This window comes from Tenrec ecaudatus, chromosome 11 (genome assembly GCF_050624435.1).
Source record: "Tenrec ecaudatus isolate mTenEca1 chromosome 11, mTenEca1.hap1, whole genome shotgun sequence".
Classification (NCBI taxonomy): Eukaryota; Metazoa; Chordata; class Mammalia; order Afrosoricida; family Tenrecidae; genus Tenrec; species Tenrec ecaudatus.
The window spans coordinates 104,583,453-104,604,643 of record NC_134540.1 but is presented as its reverse complement, the minus strand read 5'-3'; the positions used below and the strand labels follow the sequence as shown (position 1 = coordinate 104,604,643).

The 21,191-nt window shown below is 42.7% G+C and overlaps 1 protein-coding gene across 1 annotated transcript in view; it reads left to right on the top strand.

Annotated features, from left to right (window-relative positions):
* The window catches only part of PCCA (propionyl-CoA carboxylase subunit alpha), a 436,534-nt gene that overhangs the window by 34,436 nt on the left and 380,907 nt on the right, over positions 1-21,191 (top strand). The window contains exons 3-4 of the mRNA XM_075563454.1: positions 8,736-8,783; positions 8,868-8,936. Coding sequence (XP_075419569.1) covers positions 8,736-8,783; positions 8,868-8,936 — 117 coding nt within the window. The remainder of the gene's footprint in view (positions 1-8,735; positions 8,784-8,867; positions 8,937-21,191) is intronic.

Here is a 21,191-nt window from a genome sequence, read left to right as displayed (position 1 = left end):
ATCCACAATCAAGTGCTGGTCTATTCTTTTGCAGCCCCTGGCTCAATGAGCACCTCCAGCAGGCGGTACCATCCACGTGGAGAAGTACTGGTCTAATGCAGTAGTGAAGAAACGTACAGCTTCACTAGTCAGTGTTGGATCTATTTCTGCACTTACTGGTCTTAACAACCCAGATCTTGCTTGGCATGGCTGAGAACCCAAGACAGAAACTTGTTGAAAGTGGAGGAAATATTTCTTTGGTTGATCAAGTTGAGACTAGAGTCAGGAGGACAAGCCCTTGAAAAAAAGAGTGGGGTGGGAGGGATTGTGCAGTTTTATACATATTTATAGGAAGTACATTGAGGGTATTTTGAATATGTAATAGATTTCAGACAAATGGTCATGAATATGCATTTGGGCAGATTTTGGGGGCAGAGACTTGCTTAGCTCCGCCCTTCTAAAAGTTATTTGAGTTGGCCTGGTACATCTTTCTACTGATGTTTTGTTCTTTTGTTCCAGGATTAATTGTAGGTTGCTGATTGTCCACATGCTAAATGGGCCAGATCTGGTTATAATTGATACTTGCTATGGTGGGATGCTTTCCCTGCGAAGAAAGGGCTCAAAAAAACAAAATCTACCTCCCCTCCCCCTACTACATCAGGCTCTATCAAGAGGGAAAGAGTTGGAAAGCAGGCTAAGTATACACTATATATGAGGCTTACTTTCAATGTCTGGCAATAACTTTTATACCCTATAGACAGATTCACTGGGCAACCTGTGGACTGTACAGGGTTACATAGGGCTGAGTGGGTTGAAGGGGATACTACTAGTATGGGCACCTGGTCAACTCAACTTGGCAGCCTAATCTTTCACAGCAAGGCTGCAGTCAATCCTACCTTCCTACTTCCTGGGATTCTTGGCATCCTTCTCGTCCTTCATTAAACATTGTATTTGTTCCTGTCCCAAATGCCAGTAATACATCAGATTTGTCTAGTCAGTTCTTACCTGAATGGACTTGATGGCAGTGCGGTGAATAAGGGGCTGGTTCAGTCATTTCAAAATGCAAACAGACTTATTTGGTAAAGGGGAAAGCACCACTTGTCTGTAACTCAGAGAGCTGTAACCCAGGAGCTTCCTTTTTGTACTTACAGTTCAACAGGGCCTTACCCTGATCATTTGAGTGAGAAAGCAGATTATTTTACAGTCTTAGGCCTGAGATGAAGTTCAGATAATGTAGGTGCTCATTCGAACTGCTTTCTGATGGCTCGGGGTTCTATCAAAGTAGGAGTATACCTCCTTATGAAATGTCACCATTTTTCATAGTTTGTAGGATAAACATTAAATACTTTGAGGGCCTCTTTCAATTCTGAGATTCTGTATGGACCATTTAGATCAGTGTGTTAGTCTGGGTACATTAGAGAAACAAATCCACAGAAACTCATGTATAAGAGAGAGTTTTATATAAAGGGTAAGTGCACATCAAGAAAACATCCCAACCCAGTGCTGCCCAAGCCCACAAGTCCAACATTAACCCATATGTCCAACACCAATCCACAAAGTCCTCCTCTCACAAAACAGACACAATGATGCCGACTGCAGGAGGAAAGCCGAATCATTGAATGTGTAAACATCTCGTTGCTGGCAGGGGTCTCCACACGGCTGCTCCAGCACCCAGGCCTGCATCGGGGTAGGTCCATGTGGCTTCTCCTAAGGGATGTCTTGCAGAAAGTGAGCCTTGCCAGCTAAAGCAGGGAACTGGCTAAGGCAGCTGCACCCTGTTCTGACCATCACAAAGCAGGAGACCCAAGAACTAGAAAGGCGAGGCTCACTGAGCCATTTATCCCTCCATCCTTCAATTAACCCCACATGTGTTTATCGGCCAGGTAGGCACAATGAACTACCTACCTCAAGCAGCTATAACTTTTATAAATAAAACTAAACAGAATAGCTTTTCTTGCACCAAATAGCATAGTTCCATTTTGTTGTTACTCTTTGTCACTCTTGACTCTTAGTGACCTTGTTCACAATGGAAGGAAATATCAGTACCTGGATTATTTCCATAATTGGCTGTGCATCAGACTTTGTGATCTAAAGGGTTTCCATTGATTGATTTTTGGAAGAAGATTATTAGGCTTTTCTTCCTCATTGGCCTTACTCTGAAGCTCTGCTGAAGTTTACTCAGCATCATGATGTTATGTTCCATTGGGTTAATTCCAGCTCCCAGAAAACCTATGTATAGGTGAACAAAACACTGCTTGGTCCTCCACCATTCTCCAAGTCTTTGCTGTATTTCAGCCCAGTCTTGCAGCCACTGTGTCCATCCATCCCATTGAGTGTGTTCCTCTTTACATACTACCCTTTAGTTTATCAAGGAGGATAACAGCCTTTAGCGATTGGTCCTTCCTGATAACATATCCAAAGTAATGAGCCAAATCTGTGCCATTCTCCCTTCTAAGGAGCATTTTGACTGTTCTACTTCCAAGCCTTGACTGACAGATGCATAGTAGCTGTACATGTGGTACATGGCTGGCTACTGAACCTGAGTCTCCTGCATGGACGGTGAGAATGTTAGATCTTTCAGAGGAGAGATATAGCTTGGTCCTTGGCTCCATGCAAGAAAGAATTCACGCTGAAGCCTGGTTTGGGATCCAAGTGAGTTTCATGAGCGTTAAAAGCAGTTTCAGGTTTACACTGGCACCCACAGGGCTCCTCACAACGTGCAGCCTGCCCGGAAACTGCTCGCAAAGTCATGCAGTCGGCTCCGGGCTCCATACTTTTCAATTATTCCATGGGGAGGCGTGGTGGACGACCCCTGGGAGACCCCATCAGCTGAATTGAATTCACCTGGCCTAGGTGGGCCACTCCAGGTGCAGCACCCACCCACATGTACCTGGCAGAAAACCTTAACCTCTGAGCATGTGCACTGTGCCACTCCATTGTTCCCAGTACCTCAGCCCTCTGGGCATACGTAATGGACGTCCCAATCCTTCGCTAGACTACCTAACATTCAGCCCTGAAGAGATATGGACCCAAGTCTTTGGGGTACTGGGTGATGACATCTCTAGGTAATTCCTGCTTACAAAAGGGGCAGAGTGTGGTTTTGGGTCCTTACCCTTCCTACTCTGTTAGAAGGGGTTGTCCACTCAGGGCCCAGGATGAATAAGGTCGAGGTGGTCCAGTAGATGGTGGTCCTGGAGCTGGCACACTTGATTCAGATACCTTGGTAACCTGAGAACTTCTGGAAAAACAAACAAACAAACAAACAGGTGAACAGTTTAAGTGAGACAAGGGTAAGATTGTAGGGTGGCAGTGCCCTTGAAGTTAGGTTAGTGTCACAGGAACTAATTAAAAATCTTAGGACTAACAGGTATGAGTGTTTGGTCACTGTAAAAACAAGAATGGGGTAAAGGCATTCACTGGCCTAAAGGCTGGGAGGGGTCTGAGATAGAACCGTATGGGTAGCCCTCATCTGTCCTGGGGTGGCGATGAAGTACCATCCTAAGATGGTCCAGTGACTCACAGGAGTATTCGTCTGCAGCCTCTGCCTTGGAGGGGTCGGATGGTGATGGTTTCCAGGGTTTCACCCGTGTATGGTGGAACCAAGCACGCTGCCCTGGAACTTTGACAGCAGTGGGGATAGAGAGAATTACTGGCAAAGGTGCCTTCCAGACTGGCTGGAGCTGGGAATTAGGGGACCTGTCCTTCCAAGTTTTTATAAGAACTAGGGAGGTAACTTTTCCTCCCCTTGCGTCCCAGTGAGCCCAAACTGATGGGATGCCTCCTGACATTGGGCTACTTGGGTGGCATATTGCTATATTAAGACTACCTTAGAGTCTATTGCTGGCTCTGTTATAAGAAAAGACCGCCCGTATAAGACTTCATAGGGCTCAAATGTGGGTTGCCATGGGTCAAACCTAAGACGTAACAGAGCTATGGGTGGCGCATTTTTCCAGCTCATCTGAGTTTCTTGTGTCAGCTTTCTGAGGGTTAACTTCAGGTGTTGATTCTCTACACCTGCCTGAGGCCTCCTGGCACAGTGGAGACGATAACTTATTCCCAAGTGTTGGGAGACTACCTGAGTGATTTGAGACATGAAAGCAGGCCCATTATCACACTGCAGCGATTTGGGAAGCCCAAATTGAGGAATTATTTTCTGAAGTAGTTTTTTAGCCACTTCATGAGCCTTCTCAGTGCGGGTGGGATATGCTTCAATCCACCCAGTAAAGGTGTCTATAAACACCAAAAGATACTTAAATCCCTGGACAGCAGGAACCTGGGTAAAATCTATCTGCCAGTCTTCCCCAGGGTAGGATTCTTTGCGCTGGACAGGTTGAGCAAGGTGACTTCTGAGTGCCCTTGGGGGCTGTTGATCTGACAGGTGAGACAATGGGAAGTTACTGACCTGATGGTTGAGGTTAAGTTGGCCCCACAGAACTGCTGAGTGAGCAGGGTCAAGGAGGGCTTATGGCTAAGCCGAGTGACGTCGTGAAAGGCTTTCATGACTTTCCACTGTAACCTCTTGTGGCAAGAGGAGCTTGTCTTTCTCCCACCATCCATCAGGTCGAAGGCAGTATTCCTGTGTCTTTGCTTGTTCCACTTCTCTGGCGAGTAATCTGAAAGAGGGAGCTGGTTTCGGGGAATTAGGGAATTTACAGAAGCTGAGGAGCTGGTGCCAAGGTTGCCTGTCTGGTGGCCTTATCAGCAGCATGGTTGCCCACGGCGACTTCAAGTTTCCCCTCTGGTGCCCTTGGCAGTGCACTACTGCCACTTCAGCTGGTATTTGGACAGCTTCCAAGAGTGCCTTGATTTGGCTCCCATACGTAATGGGGCTTCCCTGAGGGGTGAGAGATCCTTGCTCCTGCCAGAGAGAAGAGTGGGCGTGGAGAACCAGAAACCCATATTTGGAGTCAGTAAATAGCATTAGTTTCTTCCCCTCTGCTAGTTCAAGGCCCTGGGTTAAGGCTCTGAGTTCAGCCAGCTGGGATGAAGTTCCCGGGGGCAGGGGACTAGCTTCAATGACTTGGTCGAGGGAGACAGTGGCATAAGCTGCCTTGCGCACTCCCTCAATCACAAAGCTGCTCCCATCCGAGAACCACATATGGTCTGCAACCACCAGCGGTTGGTCTTTGAGGTCTGGTCATGGCAGGTTATTAGTGGACAGCAGCTCAAAGCAGGAATGAAGGGGTGGAGTGTCCTCCCCTGGATCAGGGAGCAATGTGGCTGGATTGAGTGTGCTACAGGTCTGGATAGTGACATCAGGGTTTTCTATAAGGAGAATCTGGTACTTCAATAGGCAGCTATCAGAAAGCCAGTTACAGCCTTTAGCTTATAGCACTTCGGAGATCCTATGATTAGTTAGGACCTCTAAAGTACCCCCTATGGTGATGTTTACTGCATCCTGGACCAAGAGGGCCACGGCAGCAATTGCTAGTTGACAAGGTGGCCAGCCTGCTGATGTAGGATCTAACCTCTTTGATAGGTAGGCCACTGGCTGGGCTGAGGTCCTAGCTTCTGGACCAGCACCCCCAGAGCTACCCCCTTTCTCTCATGAGCATGCAGGAAAAACTTCTTAGGAGGGTCTGGGAGACCCAGTGCTGGAGCTTGAAGCAGAAGAGTCTTAAGCTGGTTTACTGCTCCCTCAAAAGGAAAAATGCTCTGACATACAGGATCCCTGCCCACTTCCCCATCGTTCCACAAAAATACTCTAGCTGGCTCAGGGTTAGAAGGGAAAGTGTACCACTGGTTGGCCACGATTCTCCTTTCTCTAAAAGGTACAAAGTTGCAAAGTGTAATCAGCTTCTGTTTGTCCAGCCTCTCTGGATCAAGTCTATCCCAATTGGATAGGATACATCCAAGGGGGCAATTCCTGGGTATCGAGCTGGTACGTCCCATCTAGAAAACACACAACAAGGAATGCTATTGAGAGCTTGATGCCTCAAGGTCGTAGCTGCAGCTTCAGCATGCACCTCTGGAGTACCGTGAATCTGAGGCCTCAGGCAGGTGTCCCCACCCGAGGGAAGGGGGTCAAAGACCAGTCGCTGCAGCCAGCATTTGGTCTGACTGTTTTCTAGACCACAAGCCAGGAGGGCCAATGCTTGGTGTGGCCCCATGGCCTTCAAAGTCGCCTGCCAGCAAGAACACACTCAAATCTCTGAAGGGAAAGGACGTCTATCCAGCAGCTCAGGGAACCTTTAGGGAAATTGGAAATTTCTGGCTGGAACATCACGTCAGCGGAGCTGTATTAAGAACTGTCCCCAAAAGTGCCGGAGGCAGCATCACTGAAATGTGAAAGTTAACATTTACTTTGGCTCGGCTTCCGAATGCCTTTTGCCTAGGCCTGGCAATGGAAAACCAGCTGGTAGCAAGGAGCAAGCCCACACTGGGAGAACACTATAGCAGCTTGTTTGAAAAACCAGGAGAAAGCTAAGGGGAATGGAGGGGGAAAGGGAAACAGTCGGCTCCTGGGGCTAGGCAGGGCTAGCTCCCGGGCTCTAAGCAACCAGCTCCCTAGGCACTGCCCCTCCACATGTTTGGAGCAGTGGGCACCATCTGGCCAGGGTCACCCGCTCCGTTGGCCTGAAGCCAAATTGGTGGACCACCGGTGGCGACATGCTGCCAGGGCATGGAGACTCACGTGGTTGGAAACTGGTGGCCACAGCTTGCGGCCTAGCCGAAAGCCAGCATGGGGCTAGCCACCAGAGCCAGAGCCCTGCAAAAACCACCAGGGTTGACACGGGCACATCCAGCCATCCAGCCGGCCGGAGTACGAAGCAGACCACTGAGACTGGAAAAGGCTTTGGGAATCGCTATCCTCCCACCCTGCAGGCAACAGGGTCCCAGCCCCCCTTCCAGAAATCCAGACTGGGGAAGGCATGCAAGTTCCTGGGAAGGCAGGCACAGAAAGGCCAATGTAAAATCCCATACACCAGCAAGAATAGCCGAAAAGATGGCCACAAAAGGATGGGGCTGCAGTAATACATTACGAGTGTCCCCATGAGTTGGTTGGGGAGCCATCTGCCTCCAAGATGTTGCCAGAGGAGTTCAGCCATAGCTAGGCCCTCTGGGCATGCTTTATGGACACCCCATCGCCTATGATAGACTACCTAACAAGAATTCTACCCTTGAACCACCATTGTTCTTGTAATTCTATGTAACTTACCACAATTTAGTAACCTGGGAATAATTGTGTACTAAATGCATTATATAGAGGTTACTTAACATCATTGTTATTTTAAAAAGGATTAGCTTGCATAATTTTATAGCAGGAAGTACATCTTATCAAATAGTTTCCTAATAGAATACCATCAGTTTACTTGGTTACTTCCATTTATTGACAACTGGTACTTGCAAATTTATGGACAACAGGTATTACGCAAATTTGCCCTCAGTTTGAATTGATTGAACCCAGAACCCCTACTTGCAACAAATTCTTTACACAAATCACTTTCATTTGCTCCATGTGCAGCTTTTAAATACTTGAAAAGCCTTTGAGCTTTTCTTGCAGTAAAGTTAAGACTAGTTAAGAACTCTGCCTGTTCAGAATAACCTGTACATTCAACTTGAAGACATAGTTAGGAATGGATCTTTTTAGTTACTTGAGGACCGCCTGAATGTGGAAATTAAGACTTATAGGGATCCCTTTTTCTTAAACCCAATAGATTGTTAGTGGCAAAACTGGGGCTAGAATTTACATCTCTAGACCACACGTTCTGAAATTAATATGGCCTACTGCCCTCTTTTCGGGAAGAAAAAAAATTACCCAGTGCTCCCATGACAATTAAAAACTTTTTTAATATAGCCCAATATCCAAGATAAAAGGTAGGTATCTGCTTTTGCAGTAAATTTGTCCAATGAAATATGCTATTTGCTGTGTTTTCTTTATGTTGAGGTATAGTCTATACTGAGGCTGTATTCTTTGACCTTCATCAGAAAGTGCTTCAAATTTTGTTTGTTTTCAGAAAGCAAGATTGTATTGTCTCCGTATAACATACTAGTTGTTGATAAGTCTTCCTCCAATCCTGAGAACACATTCTTCTTCATATAGTACTGCTTCTCAGATTATTTGCTTAGCATATTGATTAATTAAGTCTAGTGAAAGGATACAACCCTGATGCATACCTTTCCTAATTTTAAACTGCCCCTTGGTGTTGTGTGAATGCCTGCCTCTCGGCCTAAATACAGGTTCTGAAGGAGGACAATTAAGTTTACTGGAATTCTTGTTCTTCTAATGTTATCCACAAATTTTCATAATCCACACAATTGAATTGCTTAGTCCATAAACAGGTAAATCTCTTTCTGACAGTCTTACTTAGTTTTCTTATGTCTAAAGTAATCTAATCAATTGATAGTTTAACAATACTGCAGGGCTAAATGTTAGATTAATTTAATAGCTCCATAGTTGTAAATGGGCATATTACTTGTAGTTTTTAATGAGAAGCAATAGTTAATGGGATCATACTGTTAATTATGGAAAACCATGGTGATTTGTGGTCATAGAGTTTTCATAAGTGATTATATTGTCATTAAAAAAGATACAGTTCTGAAGTTCATGATTATAGAACCAGAGTATCAGTAATATTTTATGTAATTTGTCACTAATTATAAATATATGTGAGTAAATAAAAATAATGTTGATTTTAATGGTCTTTTACTGGAGAGTAGAGCAGAGCTTTCACTTTTAGGTGATTTGTGTGTGTGTGTATATGTGCATGTGTGCACACGTGTAATAATGTCTAATATATTTTTTCTCTCTTTAGACTTTTGATAAAATTCTTGTTGCTAATAGAGGAGAAATTGCATGTAGGGTAAGTAGAATTTTAATCTTATTTTATTACTAGTGAATTAATTTAAATATGAATAACAGTTGATATTAATGTCTCTTAAAATAGGTCATTAAAACTTGTAAGAAGATGGGTATTAAGACGGTTGCCATACATAGTGATGTTGATGCTAGTTCCGTAAGTATATTTTTGCTTTATTTATTTCAAGGCTTATTTTTGAGTCATTTAAAAAAATTAAAGAGTGTAAGGTTTTAAATTTTATTCTTGGCTTGAAAAGAGTATATTCAATTAAAAAAATCAGTTTTATTGTTCACTTTTGTACTAAAAAAAATGCAAGCATCACAGTATCTTCTATGAATGTGTTCATGATTCTTTTTCAAAGCTCTGAAAACCAGAGTCAAATAAGAAAACTGCCAGAATAATTACTCGTCACCAGAATAGATTTAAGCAAAGCTCTAGAATGTTAGAGTTAGCTTAATTAAATGTTTATACAATCCTATTTATGAGAAGATTTTGCCCCACAGCATAACTGCCATGTCACTAAGGGAATACTGTAATTGTTTAACTTTCCTAAGTGATTTAATATTCAGCTGAAAGTTTCATAACTGAAAAATAATCTAATACTATTTGTATATGAACAAAAGGTATAGCTTAAAGCAGTGAATTATATATAATTTTAATTGGCATTTTGAATACAGCTGGATTTCAGCTGGATTTTCTAGCAGTAATATAATCTGAATGAGTAGAACACATTCTAAAAAGAGGAAATATTCCACGGGGAAAGCATGTAAACTATTAGAACTTTACAAAATGTAGTAGTTGTACTATAATGTAGGTTATGTTTCCTCTTTTCTTTCTTGAATACTACTTGAATAGCAGGGCCCTTGGTAAGGTTGAGGCGCCACAGTGGCAGGGTGGTTCCATATTGGGTTGTGATCTGCAAGGTCCACAGTTTGAAACCACTGGGTACTCCTTGGGCGGGTAGGAGTAGGGAAACCAAACAAAATGGGGCTTTCTATTCTTGTAAAGAGTTACAGTCTTGGAAACCCACAGGGGCAGTTCTACTCTGTCATATTGGGTCACTATGAGTCAGCATCGACCCTATAGCATGAAGGGTTTTTCGTCCCGTGAGGTCAACTTTTGTAGAAGTAGAATAACTTCATCTAAGGAGCCTGGCACCCTGATGATTAAGCCCCCAGCTGCTAACTGAAAGGCTGGTAGTGTGACTGCACCAGCAGCCCCAAGCAGACCTCCTGGGGGTTGTACGCCCGATAGCCTAGGAAACTCTGCGCCAACGCCAATCTGCTTTACAGGGTCTCTGTGAGTTGTAATCTCCTTGGCGACACCAAACAACAGCAATTTAATACAAAGATTTTCTAATTTTTATGGTTTCTTATTCTGTTTCATCTAGCAGTGTATTGCTCGGGGTGGTCCTTGTTTTGTGGTTCTTCTGTACTCCTCTGTGTTCCAAGGAAGTGAAGGAGAAATGAAGGTGACAATGGGATCAAGAGTATTGTATAGTATTTTATCTTTTTGAAATTTAGGTAGAATAATAACATGCTGTAACCTGAATGTTCAGGTCTTGTGCTTTGGCATTTGCATTTGCCTATGTATTCTCCATCCCAAACAAGATACAGAATGTTTCCAATCCCACCGAGAAAATTGCTCCAGGTCCTTTTCCAGCCAGCCTCGCTTATTTCCATTACCATAGTTTCACCTACTTTTGCGTGGCGTAAGTGGCCTCATGCATCATGTATGTCTTTGTTTCTGACTGCCTTCACTTAATACCATGTCTTTGGAGTTTGTTGATGTTGTTGTGCATATCAGCAGTTCCCCGACTCCGTTACCCACCACCCCATTTCTCCTGAATAATGTTCTAGTGTATGGGCAAACTTAGATTTGTGTCTTCATTCCTCAGTTGATGGATGTTTGGATCATTTCCAGTATTTAGCTACTGCGAATAAGACATCTATAAACATTCAGGTACAAGTCTTTTGGTGGACATGCTTTCATGTCTCAGGTATCGCATTGGAGTGGAACCCTTGAGTCCTAGATCAGGAGTTGGTATTAAATAAATACCTGTCCCAATAGTAAATATGGAGCCCGGGTGATGTAGTGGTTATCTGTTGGGTAGTTAGAAACTACCAGTGGTTCAGTAGGAGAAAGAGGGGATGTTCTACTTCCGTCAAGAGTTAGTCTCAGAAACTCCCAGGGGAGTTTGACCCTGTTCTATAGGGTCTCTGAAAGTTGATATTGACTCGATGGAGTGAGTTTGTTTCTTTTGGTTACATAGTAAATGTCTGTTAGGCTTCCAGGCTACTTAGGGTCCCCATAGTATTTTCTTCTTGTTTTTAATAGTCCTTTAAAAACGTAAAAGCTTATTAACTTGAGGGCTATACAGAATCAGATTATAGACTGGATTTGACCCATGTGTAGTCATAAGTGACTGATGCCTGCCATTATGTATGTTTAACTGTAAGAAATTTCCAAATAATTCTGGCAATTTTGTATTGTATCATACGCTCAGTTAGTATTGTCATTGTTAGCAGTTAGTGTTAGGAGTTCTGATGGCATGGTCGACAGTTCAAATCTACCAGCTGCTATATGTGGTCCTGTAATGAGTTGGGATCAGCTGGATAGCAGTGGTTTGTTTCTTTAGTGGCTAGATGACACCTTAAAAAAAACCCATCAACAAGTGGCTAAGATGTGTTGCCTCATTGTAGCTTTAATTTGAATTTCCCTGTTTAATACTGATGTCATGTACTTTTTTGTAGGATAGCCATTTCTTTCTTCTTCTTCTTTTTTTTTTTAGTTCAAGGATCGTTTGTTGGCTTTTAGGAGTGTTTTCCAGTCCAGTCTGTTGGGGCACCACGTCCTGGCCCCAAAGTCTACCTTCAGCATTCCCTGGGAACCTTGCTGCTCCATTCCCTTGCTGTTCCGCTGCACTCCCCCAGTGCTTTGCCTCGGTGTCGTGGGATCAGGTCGGGCGCAATTCCCACACTGTGTCTCCGGTGCTATCCCCCGCAGGGCCATGGGTCAGTGAGGGATGTGATGTCTCATAGTGGGGCTGGCCATGTGGTCCTCTCTGTGGACTGGCTGCTCTAATTGGGGTCATCGTCCTCAAGGCCTGATGGCCCAGGATGTGCTCCACTCTCTCCTCCTCCCCCTTCATCTGCTCCCATGTGCTCTGATCAGATATGTCCCTCTCCTAGAGCTACAGATTCAATGCCATCCTTTGAAATAAATTCTTCTGGGTGGAGGATAGCCATTTCTATTTGTGTCTTTGGGAAGTGTATTTTTAAAGGAAAAATTGAAGGACTTACAAACCCTCTATGTACCATTCACTTAGATTTTCCATTTTAACATTCAAAACCTTTGTTTTACACCTCTACCCATAGACAGGAAACTTCAAAATTATATATAATACCATTTTTCCATGAACTTTCTCATCTACATTATGTATGCATGCGTATGTGTACCTTTTTATTTGCTGGTGATTTTGAAGTCAAATACATTGTGTCATAATACATTTAACTTGTTCAACGTTCTTCTCTCACGAATATGGACATTCCCCTTCATATTTAGAAAACAGAGAAGATATCCTTTCCTAGTTATTCTATAATATCATCAAACATATACACTGTATTAAAATTTATGTAATTGCCCCAAAGATCTTTTATAGCATTTCCCTTTGATTTACAGTCCTGTCAAGACCCATAAATTCCATTTTGTAGTGAGTGTGTCAGTCTTACTGCCCTGCCCACCTTTAAAGTTGTTTTAATGATGTTGACGTTTTCAGGCATCCAGGCCAGTTAGATTTATCTGATTGCTTCTTCATAGAACAATTTAAATATTTTCATAAAGTTTTTTTTGGTGAATTTACTTTATAAATGGCAAATGTTTATTTCTTATTCTGTCATAAGAGGTCATAATTTAGGTTGCTCTATTACTTACACTAGTTTGATAATTTGGTTGAAGTCGTTTTTATTGTCTTGCTATTACAATAGTTTACTTTCTTTAATTTTAAAGAACTTAATACCTTGTGGGTTGAATCTTTGAGTCCCTGTTCCTATTTTGTCCCCCAGCAACTTTTCATGTAAAATTTAATATTAATACTGCTGCCCATCTAGAGAATTATTCCTGCTCAATGATTACTTGGTCAGTTAACAGCTGTCCTCTTTGTGGACTCTTGAGAAATTTGTTGCTCTTTTATGTCTCTTCAAATTTTCCTTGTTTTGAATTGTGTTTCTTATATATTTGATTGTTTTCTTCTGTCTTATTAATTTTTGACATACATATATTAAGGTTAGATCATATTATGAGATTATTTGGAATTTCCAGATGTGCATAATCCTCCTAACGTTTTCCTCACATGTTTAGGTGGGGCTTTTGACCTAGTATAGGTGTACCTTCAGTGTTAGATTCTTCCAGGGTGTGGGTTCCAGACATGGCCCCTAATGGTGGGCACTTAGTTTGTTTCTGGAAGACCCTCTGGCCTGTCACTGCTCTGGGACAAATTTTTATATTAATATCTTGGGATAGAAGTTGATGATTATAAAGATCGTGAGAAAAAGAAAAACAAGAACCCAAGATGGAACAAAATACAAAGTACACTTTCACACACATACCTCCTGAATAGGCACATATTTTCTTCTAGAAAAGACTTTTCCCTAACTTCTAACCAGGGCAGATACAGTTAAGTATTTTTACCCTCCTCTGTTTTTTTCCCTTCCACTGAGAATTGGATCGTTTAGTGATCCGGTCTGATGCCAGGGTTTTTTCTTCTAATCTTTAACTCATACAGAATTTTGTTCCTTTCCATGTATGCTTGTTAAAGAACAGTGCTCCAGATTATTGAAATTCTTGCTTCCACTTTCCAAAATTTGCTGTGGTTTGTGGCTGTCTCTTTGTTTTTGAGCCTTAGGAATTATGTGTGGCTTGTTGTAAACCAACCTACCATATATACTCCTGTATAAGCCGAGTACTGAAAAACTGGGGTTCGGCTTATAACAGGATGAGTGCCCATTATCTCGCAGGTGATAGCCGTTCCTCCACTGTTCATTCAAAGCCCCGTTGACACTGCAGGGCTTTGAATGTTTGTTTACTCATATCTAACCAATCAGAGCTGTCCTATGATGTGGACGGCTTCAATTTGCAGAAGGACCTGTAGTTAGTCACTTACGGCGGCAGCTGAACTGGTAAGGATGTGTCTGTGGCTGTGTTCTGTCTCTCACATCTGGTCTCTGTATTAATTCACATCCTGCATCCCTTGCCCGCACAGACTCCCCCAACCCCTCCCGGTTAACACATGGGGGAGGGGTGCGGGGAGGGGAGAGTGGATTACCATGAAAGTTCTTTTTCAAAGTCTTGTTTAAAAATATTTAAATGCATTACCCCACTGATGTCTCAATTTTTAGTAGTTTTATTTTCATTTGATTATTGAAACTCACCAATAGCTTCTGCATTTTCCACCCTAGCCGTATACTCGAGTCAATCAGTTTTTCTTTTTTCCCAGGTAATAATTAGGTGACTTGGCTTATACTCGGTTCAGCTTATATTTGAGTATATATGGTATTCCTTATTTTTAAAAAATCATTTTATTAGGGGCTCATACAATCTTATCACAATCCATACATACATCAATTGTGTAAAGCACATTTGTACACTCATTGCCCTCATCATTCTCAAAACATTGCTCTCCACCTAAACCCCTGGCATCAGCTCCTCATTTTCCCCTCCCTCCTCGCTCCCCACTCCCTCATGAGCTCTTGATAATTTATAAATCATTATTTTGTCATATCTTTCCCTGTCTGACGTCTCCCTTCACCCGCTTTTCTGTTGTCCGTTCCCCAGAGAAGAGGTCACATGTAGATCCCTGTAATCGGTCCCCCCTTTTCAATCTACCTTTCCTGTACCCTCCCAGTATCACCACTCACACCACTGGTCCAAAAGGAATCATCGGCCCTGGATTCCCTGAATTTCCAGTTCCTATCTGTACCAGTGTACATCCTCTGGTCTAGCTAGATTTGTGAGGCAGAATTGGGATCATGACAGTGGGGGAGGAGGAAACATTGCTACATCACATCCTGACTGGGTCGTCTCCTCCCCAGACCCTTCTGTAAGGGGACGTCCAGTGGCCTACAAATGGGCTTTGGGTCTCCACTCTGCACCCCTCCTCATTCACGATGATAAAATGTTTTGTTCTGATGATGCCTGATACCTGATCCCTTCGACACCTCGTGATCACACAAACTGGTGTGCTTCTTCCATGTGGACTTTTTTGCTTCTGAGCTAGATGCCCGCTTGTTTACCTTCAAGCCTTTAAGACCCCAGACGCTCTATCTTTTGATACCCAGGCACCATCAGCTTTCTTTGTCACATTTGCTTATGGACCCATTTGTCTTCAGCAATTGAATCATGGAGGTAAGCACACAGTGGTATGATTTTTTTGCTCTTTGATGCCTGATAACTGATCCCTTCAGCACCTCGTGATCACCAGACTTGTGTGCTTCTTCCAGGTGGGCTTTGTTGCTTCTGAGCTAGATGGCCGCTTGTTTATCTTTAAGCATTTAAGACCCCAGATGCTATATCTTTTGATAGCAGGGCACCATCAGCTTTCTTTACATTTGCTTATTCACCTGCTTTGTCTACAGTGGTTGTGTCAGGAAGGTGAGCATTATAGAATGCCAATTTAATAGAAGAAAGTATTCTTGAATTGAGGGAGTACTTGAGTGGAGGTCCAATGTTCTGCTACCTTAATACTAAACCAATAAATACATGCACATAGATATATTTCCCCATCCTCATATATAAATATATTTGCATATGTACATGCCTTTATTTAGACCTCTATAAATGCTATTCCTTTAAAGGATGTTTGTTATATTAAATCGAGAATTTTCAGGTGTTTCTGGGGAGGACTTACACATGTTATTTTACTGACTTATTGTTGGATTATCTTAGAATAGTATGACATTCTGTTCTCTGTTGACATTCTTTCACCTTCTTTGAGAAGTGAGGAAAGACTAATCTAGAGCAAGTCTTTGCCCAGGAAAAGTTAATCTATAATGGTAAGATTAATGTAGGAGCTGGCATCCAGGGATTGTGGTGATCTGAGGCCAAAGCCAAGCATTGTAACTGTACTCCAATAGGCAGTGGTCAGGGTAGGAGAAAGGAAATGGATGATAAGCCTCATCCAGACATGAATTCCCTTTTATTTTTCATTTTCCAGGCCCTCAGAGCAACCCAATCCAAAGCAAATTCACTGGTCTTTGGAGAGATAGTGAGGAGTGGTTTGTTATCAAAATCAGTCATTGTAGAAGAAGCATTCTAGGATGCTTGTATTATATTCTTTCAGTTGAACTAATACATGGTTATTGTGCATCTGTGCAATGTTGCAATGACAGACATGTAGGTGAAAGAGTTTTTGTCTCCACTGTCAAGTCTTTTTGGTAGACATCCAGGAACACACTTATTTCTAGGTCATGTCTGACTTTTTAAGGAATTGCCAAATGGTTTCATTAAGCGTTGCACCATTCTATAATCTCACCAGCAATAGATGAGGGTTGCAGTTTTCTTGACCTCTTATTACTTGTTTTTCTGATGATAACCATCCTCTTGAGTATGTGGTGGTATCTCATTATGGTGTTGATTTGCATTTCCCTCATGGCTATAACTCATCTCTTTTGATTCTGATGACAACCCTTTTAAATGCATGATTTCCTTCTATTTGAAAAACTAAAAGTGAAGCTTTAGTCATGAAGTAATATGCCCAATAACCAAATGGGATTTGAATTTAATTTATCTTGACTTCAAAGCCCTTCCTTTATCCCCATGACTCTCCCCAAAAGAATCATCCATTTGTAGTTTTCCAGTATTTTCCCTGGAGTAAACTGTTTGAGGAAGCCCTGGTAGTGTAGTGGTTATGAGTTGGGTTTCGATCCGCATGATTGCCTATTCAAAACTACCAGCAGCTGTGTGGGGCTTTCTACTATAAACAGTCTCAGAAAGCCATACTTGGTCACTATGGGACAGCACCAACTCAGTGGCAATGAGTGAGCGACTGATATTAATGAAAAAGTTTGATACTAAAGGAAAGGCTCCTCTTATCTACTTTTTTGTTCACTATTTGTTATAGTTTAAAGTTGATGGCGAAAAAACATAAGGTGCCCATGTGCATATCTTTAAAATGTTTATTATGTATATGTAAATTTATTAATATATAAACATAGGGATATAGGCTAATGTACATATATTTATATGTTAAGTGTTAAGGAAACAGATGGACATTGGGCCTTTACTCAAATACCCTCTCAGTGCAATAACACATTGTTCTAATAACCTGGCATTCTGTGACTTTCACCTTCCTGGTGTGATCATTGAGCACAAAATGGGTGCTTAAGCTAATGTGGTGAAGAACGTGGATGGGGCCCGGATACTAAAAGATATAGTGTCTGGGGTGTTAAAAGCTTGAAGTTACAACAAGCGGCCTTCTAACAGGGAAACAACAAAATCCCTGGAAGAATCACAATAACAACATTCCTCTAGTTCTTTAATAGTTCCCCTCCCGCCCACGATTATGACCCCAGTTCTACCCTACAAACCTAGGTATCCTGAAACATTTACACTGGTACAGAAAAGAGCTCTCAACACAGGAAATCCAGGACAGATAAACTACCCAGGAACAATAATGGGAGCAGCGATACCATGAGGGTATGGGAAGGGTGGTGGGGAGGGGCTGAGGAGGAGAAAGGGGAAATTGATTGCAATGATTGATGCATTATCCCCCTTCTCCCCCCCACCCAGGGATGATCAACAGAAATGTGGGTAAAGGGAGACAGTGGATGGTATAAGATATGAAAACAGCAATAATTTATAATTTATCAAGGGTTCGCAAGTGGGAGGAATGGAGGGAAAAAAGAGGAGCTGATACCAAGGGCTCAAGTAGAAAGAAAATGTTTTGCAAATTATGATGGCAACATATGTACACATGTGTTCGTTACAACTGATGTATGGATTGTTTAAGAGCTGTAAGAGCCCCCAATAAAACGATTTATTTTAAAAAATGTTTAAATAAATAAATTTAAAAAAATGTTTATCATGTTATAGGGAAAAAATGCTAGAAAAATTAAAGCTATACAAGGAAGGAATCAGTGAATAGTAGGAAACCTCACAGCAGTAATTTCTAGTTTTCTTACTCAAAAATACTTATAATGAATAGAATAATACCGCTTTCTAGAGATAGTGTTCATGTTGTTGATAATATTAGATATATTTTAATATTTTAATCATTTTATTAGGGGCTCATACAACTTTTAAAAAATCCATACATACATCATTTGTGTCCAGCATATTTGTACATATGTTGCCATCACCATTCTCAAAACACCCACTCTCCACCTGAGCCCCTGGCATCAGCTCCTCATTTTGTCCTTCATCCCCACTCCCCCTCCCCCCGAACTCTTGATAATTTATAAATAATTATTTTATCATATCTCATACCATCCAATGTCTTCCTCACCCAGTTCTCTGCTGTCTGTCCTCCAGGGAGGAGGTTACATGTAGACCTTGTCATCTATTTCCAGTTTCTCCCTCACCCTCCCTCAACCTTCCCGATATTGCTACTCTCACCACTGTTCCTGAGGGGCTCATCTGTCCTGGATTCCCTGTATTTCCAGTTCCTATCCATGCCAGTGTACATCTCCTGGTCCACCTGGTTATGTAAGGTAGAATTGGGATCATGATAGTGGCACGGGGGAGGAAGCATTCAAGAACTAGAGGAAATTGTATGTTTCATCGTTGCTACACTACACTCTGACTGGTTCGTCACCTCCCCACAACCCTTCTGCAAGGGGATGTCCAATTTCCCCCAGATGGGCCCTGGGTCCCCACTCTGCACTCCCCATCATTCACAATGCTATGCTTTTTTTTTTTTTTTGTCTTTGCCTGATACCTGATCCCTTCGATGCCTTGTCATCTCACAGGCTGGTGTGCATTTTCCATGTGGGCTTTGTTGTTTTTCAGTTAGATGGCTCTTTGTTTATCTTCCAGCCTATGGGACCCCAGATTCCATATATTTTGACAACAGGGCACCATCAGCTTTCTTCACCGCACTTGCCCATGCACCCGCTTTGTCTTCAGCATTTGTGTCGGGGTAGGCTGGTATGCTTCTTCCTTGTGGGCTTTGTTGTTTCTTAGCTAGATGGCCGCCTGATAGTCTTCAAGCTATTAAGACCCCAGGTACTATATCATTTGATAGTCGGGCACCATCAGCTTTGTTCACAACTTTTGCTTATGCACCCACTTTGTCCTCAGCGATCAAGTCTAGAAAAGACTGGTGTGCTTCTTTCATGTGTGTTTTGTTGTCTCTCAGCTAGATGGCTGCTTGTTTATCTTCAGGTCTTTAAGACTTCAGGTGCTATATCTTTTGGTAGCTGGGCACTATCAGCTTTCTTCACCACATTTGCTTGTGCACCCATTGTCATCAGCGATTGTGCCAGGCAGGTGAGCATCACAGACTGCCGAATTGTTAGAACAAAATGTTCTTGTGTTGAGGGAGTACTTGTGCAGGGGCCCACTGTCCATCTTTTTCCGTAATACTAAGCCTATAGATATATGTACATAGATGTATTCCCTCCTCGTCGTATATAAATATATTTACATCTTTATATGTCTGTGCTTAAATCTCTATGACTACCCTTTGCCTCCTATTTTTTCCTCTGTTTCTTTGTACTTTCCTCTTGTCCCACTATCATGTTCTGCCTTCATTTGGGTTTTAGGGATTCCTCTTGGTTACATTGCCCTTGATCCAGCCCTGCAAGACCTCCCATACCCTCTTTGAGACTGATTTTGGATCACTTGTTATTCCCTTGTCCCTTGGCTTTCTTTCCCTGTCACCCTTACCTTCAAGTCCCCCCGGAACTGTCATCCCATTGTTCTCTCTTCTGGCTTGTTTATTCTTCCTATCCCTTTTAGGTAGACATGCTTTGTACCATCACAAGATTGAGTACAGGGAAGCAACAACAGAAACTAAAACAATAACTACAACAGCAACAACAACACACACACACATAAACGTATGACTAGTTCAGGGTCCGTTTGTTTTCCTTCACAGGTGCTTTCCAGTCAAGTCTGATGGGGTGCCATGCCCTGGCACCGCCTCTATCCCTGGGGACTTCATTGCTCTGCTTCCCCCACTGCTCTGCTGCATGCCCCCAGGGGCTGGCTTCGGTGTGATGAGCTCATGGCGGCCACAATTCCCGCTGTGTGTCTCTAGTGTTGTCCTAATGGTGGTATGGGTCAATGAGGAACTCTGTGTCCCATGGTGGGGCCGGCCCTGTGGTCATCTCTGTGCATTGCTGTTCTGAGCAGGAACATTGTCCTCAGGGATTGGTGAGCCAGGATGTGCGTCAATCATTTCTTTTTTTTTTTTCCCCCTATGGCCCCTTGTTGGCTCCTATGTGCTCTGACCAGACCAGTCCCTCTTCCCCTCTTCTTGAGCTGTAGCGTCAGTGCTGTTCTCTGAAGCAAGTTCTTCTTGGGGGGAGGGTGGTGTCCACTTAGTTGGTAATGTGGCGGTCCCTCAAGCCTCTCTGTCAGTTCCCTACTTCTTGTCAATGTGTTGCGTTCTTGTCTTGGAGTCCTGGTTGAAGTCTGGTCCCTCTTTCCCTGTGGAGACACAATCAACACCCTCCCCCTGTGTGGGTTAGTGCCCTGTTCCCCCGGCTATCCATATCTTTTTCCATCCTCCCTTTTAAAGGACTACTATATGTATCCCATGTGTATCTTTGGGTTTAGTCTGGTCCCTACCATATTACCCGGGCCTCATCCCAGGCACGTATGTCTACAGCATCTTCGTCCATGTGCCCCTTTTGAATTTATTTATTTATTTTTTTAGCTTACCTCTGCAGACTCATGTAGTACTTGTCCTTTTGTGTTTGGCTTACTTCACTTAGCATAATATCCTCCAGTTCTTCCCATGCGGTGATGTGCTTCATGCATTCATCATTGCTTTTTAGGGATACTTAATACTCCATTGTATGTATGTACCAGAGTTTTTTAATCCATTTGCCTGTTGATGGGAATTTGGCTGTTTCCAACTCCTTGCAATTGTGAACTGTGCCGCAATGAACATTGGAGCACAGATGTCTGGCCGTGGTTTGTTTTTCGTCTCTTCTGGGTATATGCCCAGTAGGGAGATTGCTGGGTCATATGGTAACTCTATTTCCAACTGTTTTAGATATCTCCAAATCGATTATCACAATGGCTGTACATACATACAGGCCCACCAGCAGTGGACAAGAGTTCCTATCTCTCCGCATCCCCTCCAACACTTTTTAATTTCTGATTTCTTGAATTGGGCCATCTTTGTGGGTGTTAGGTGGTATCGCATAGTTGTTTTGATTTGCATTTCTCTTATGGCTAGAGATCTGG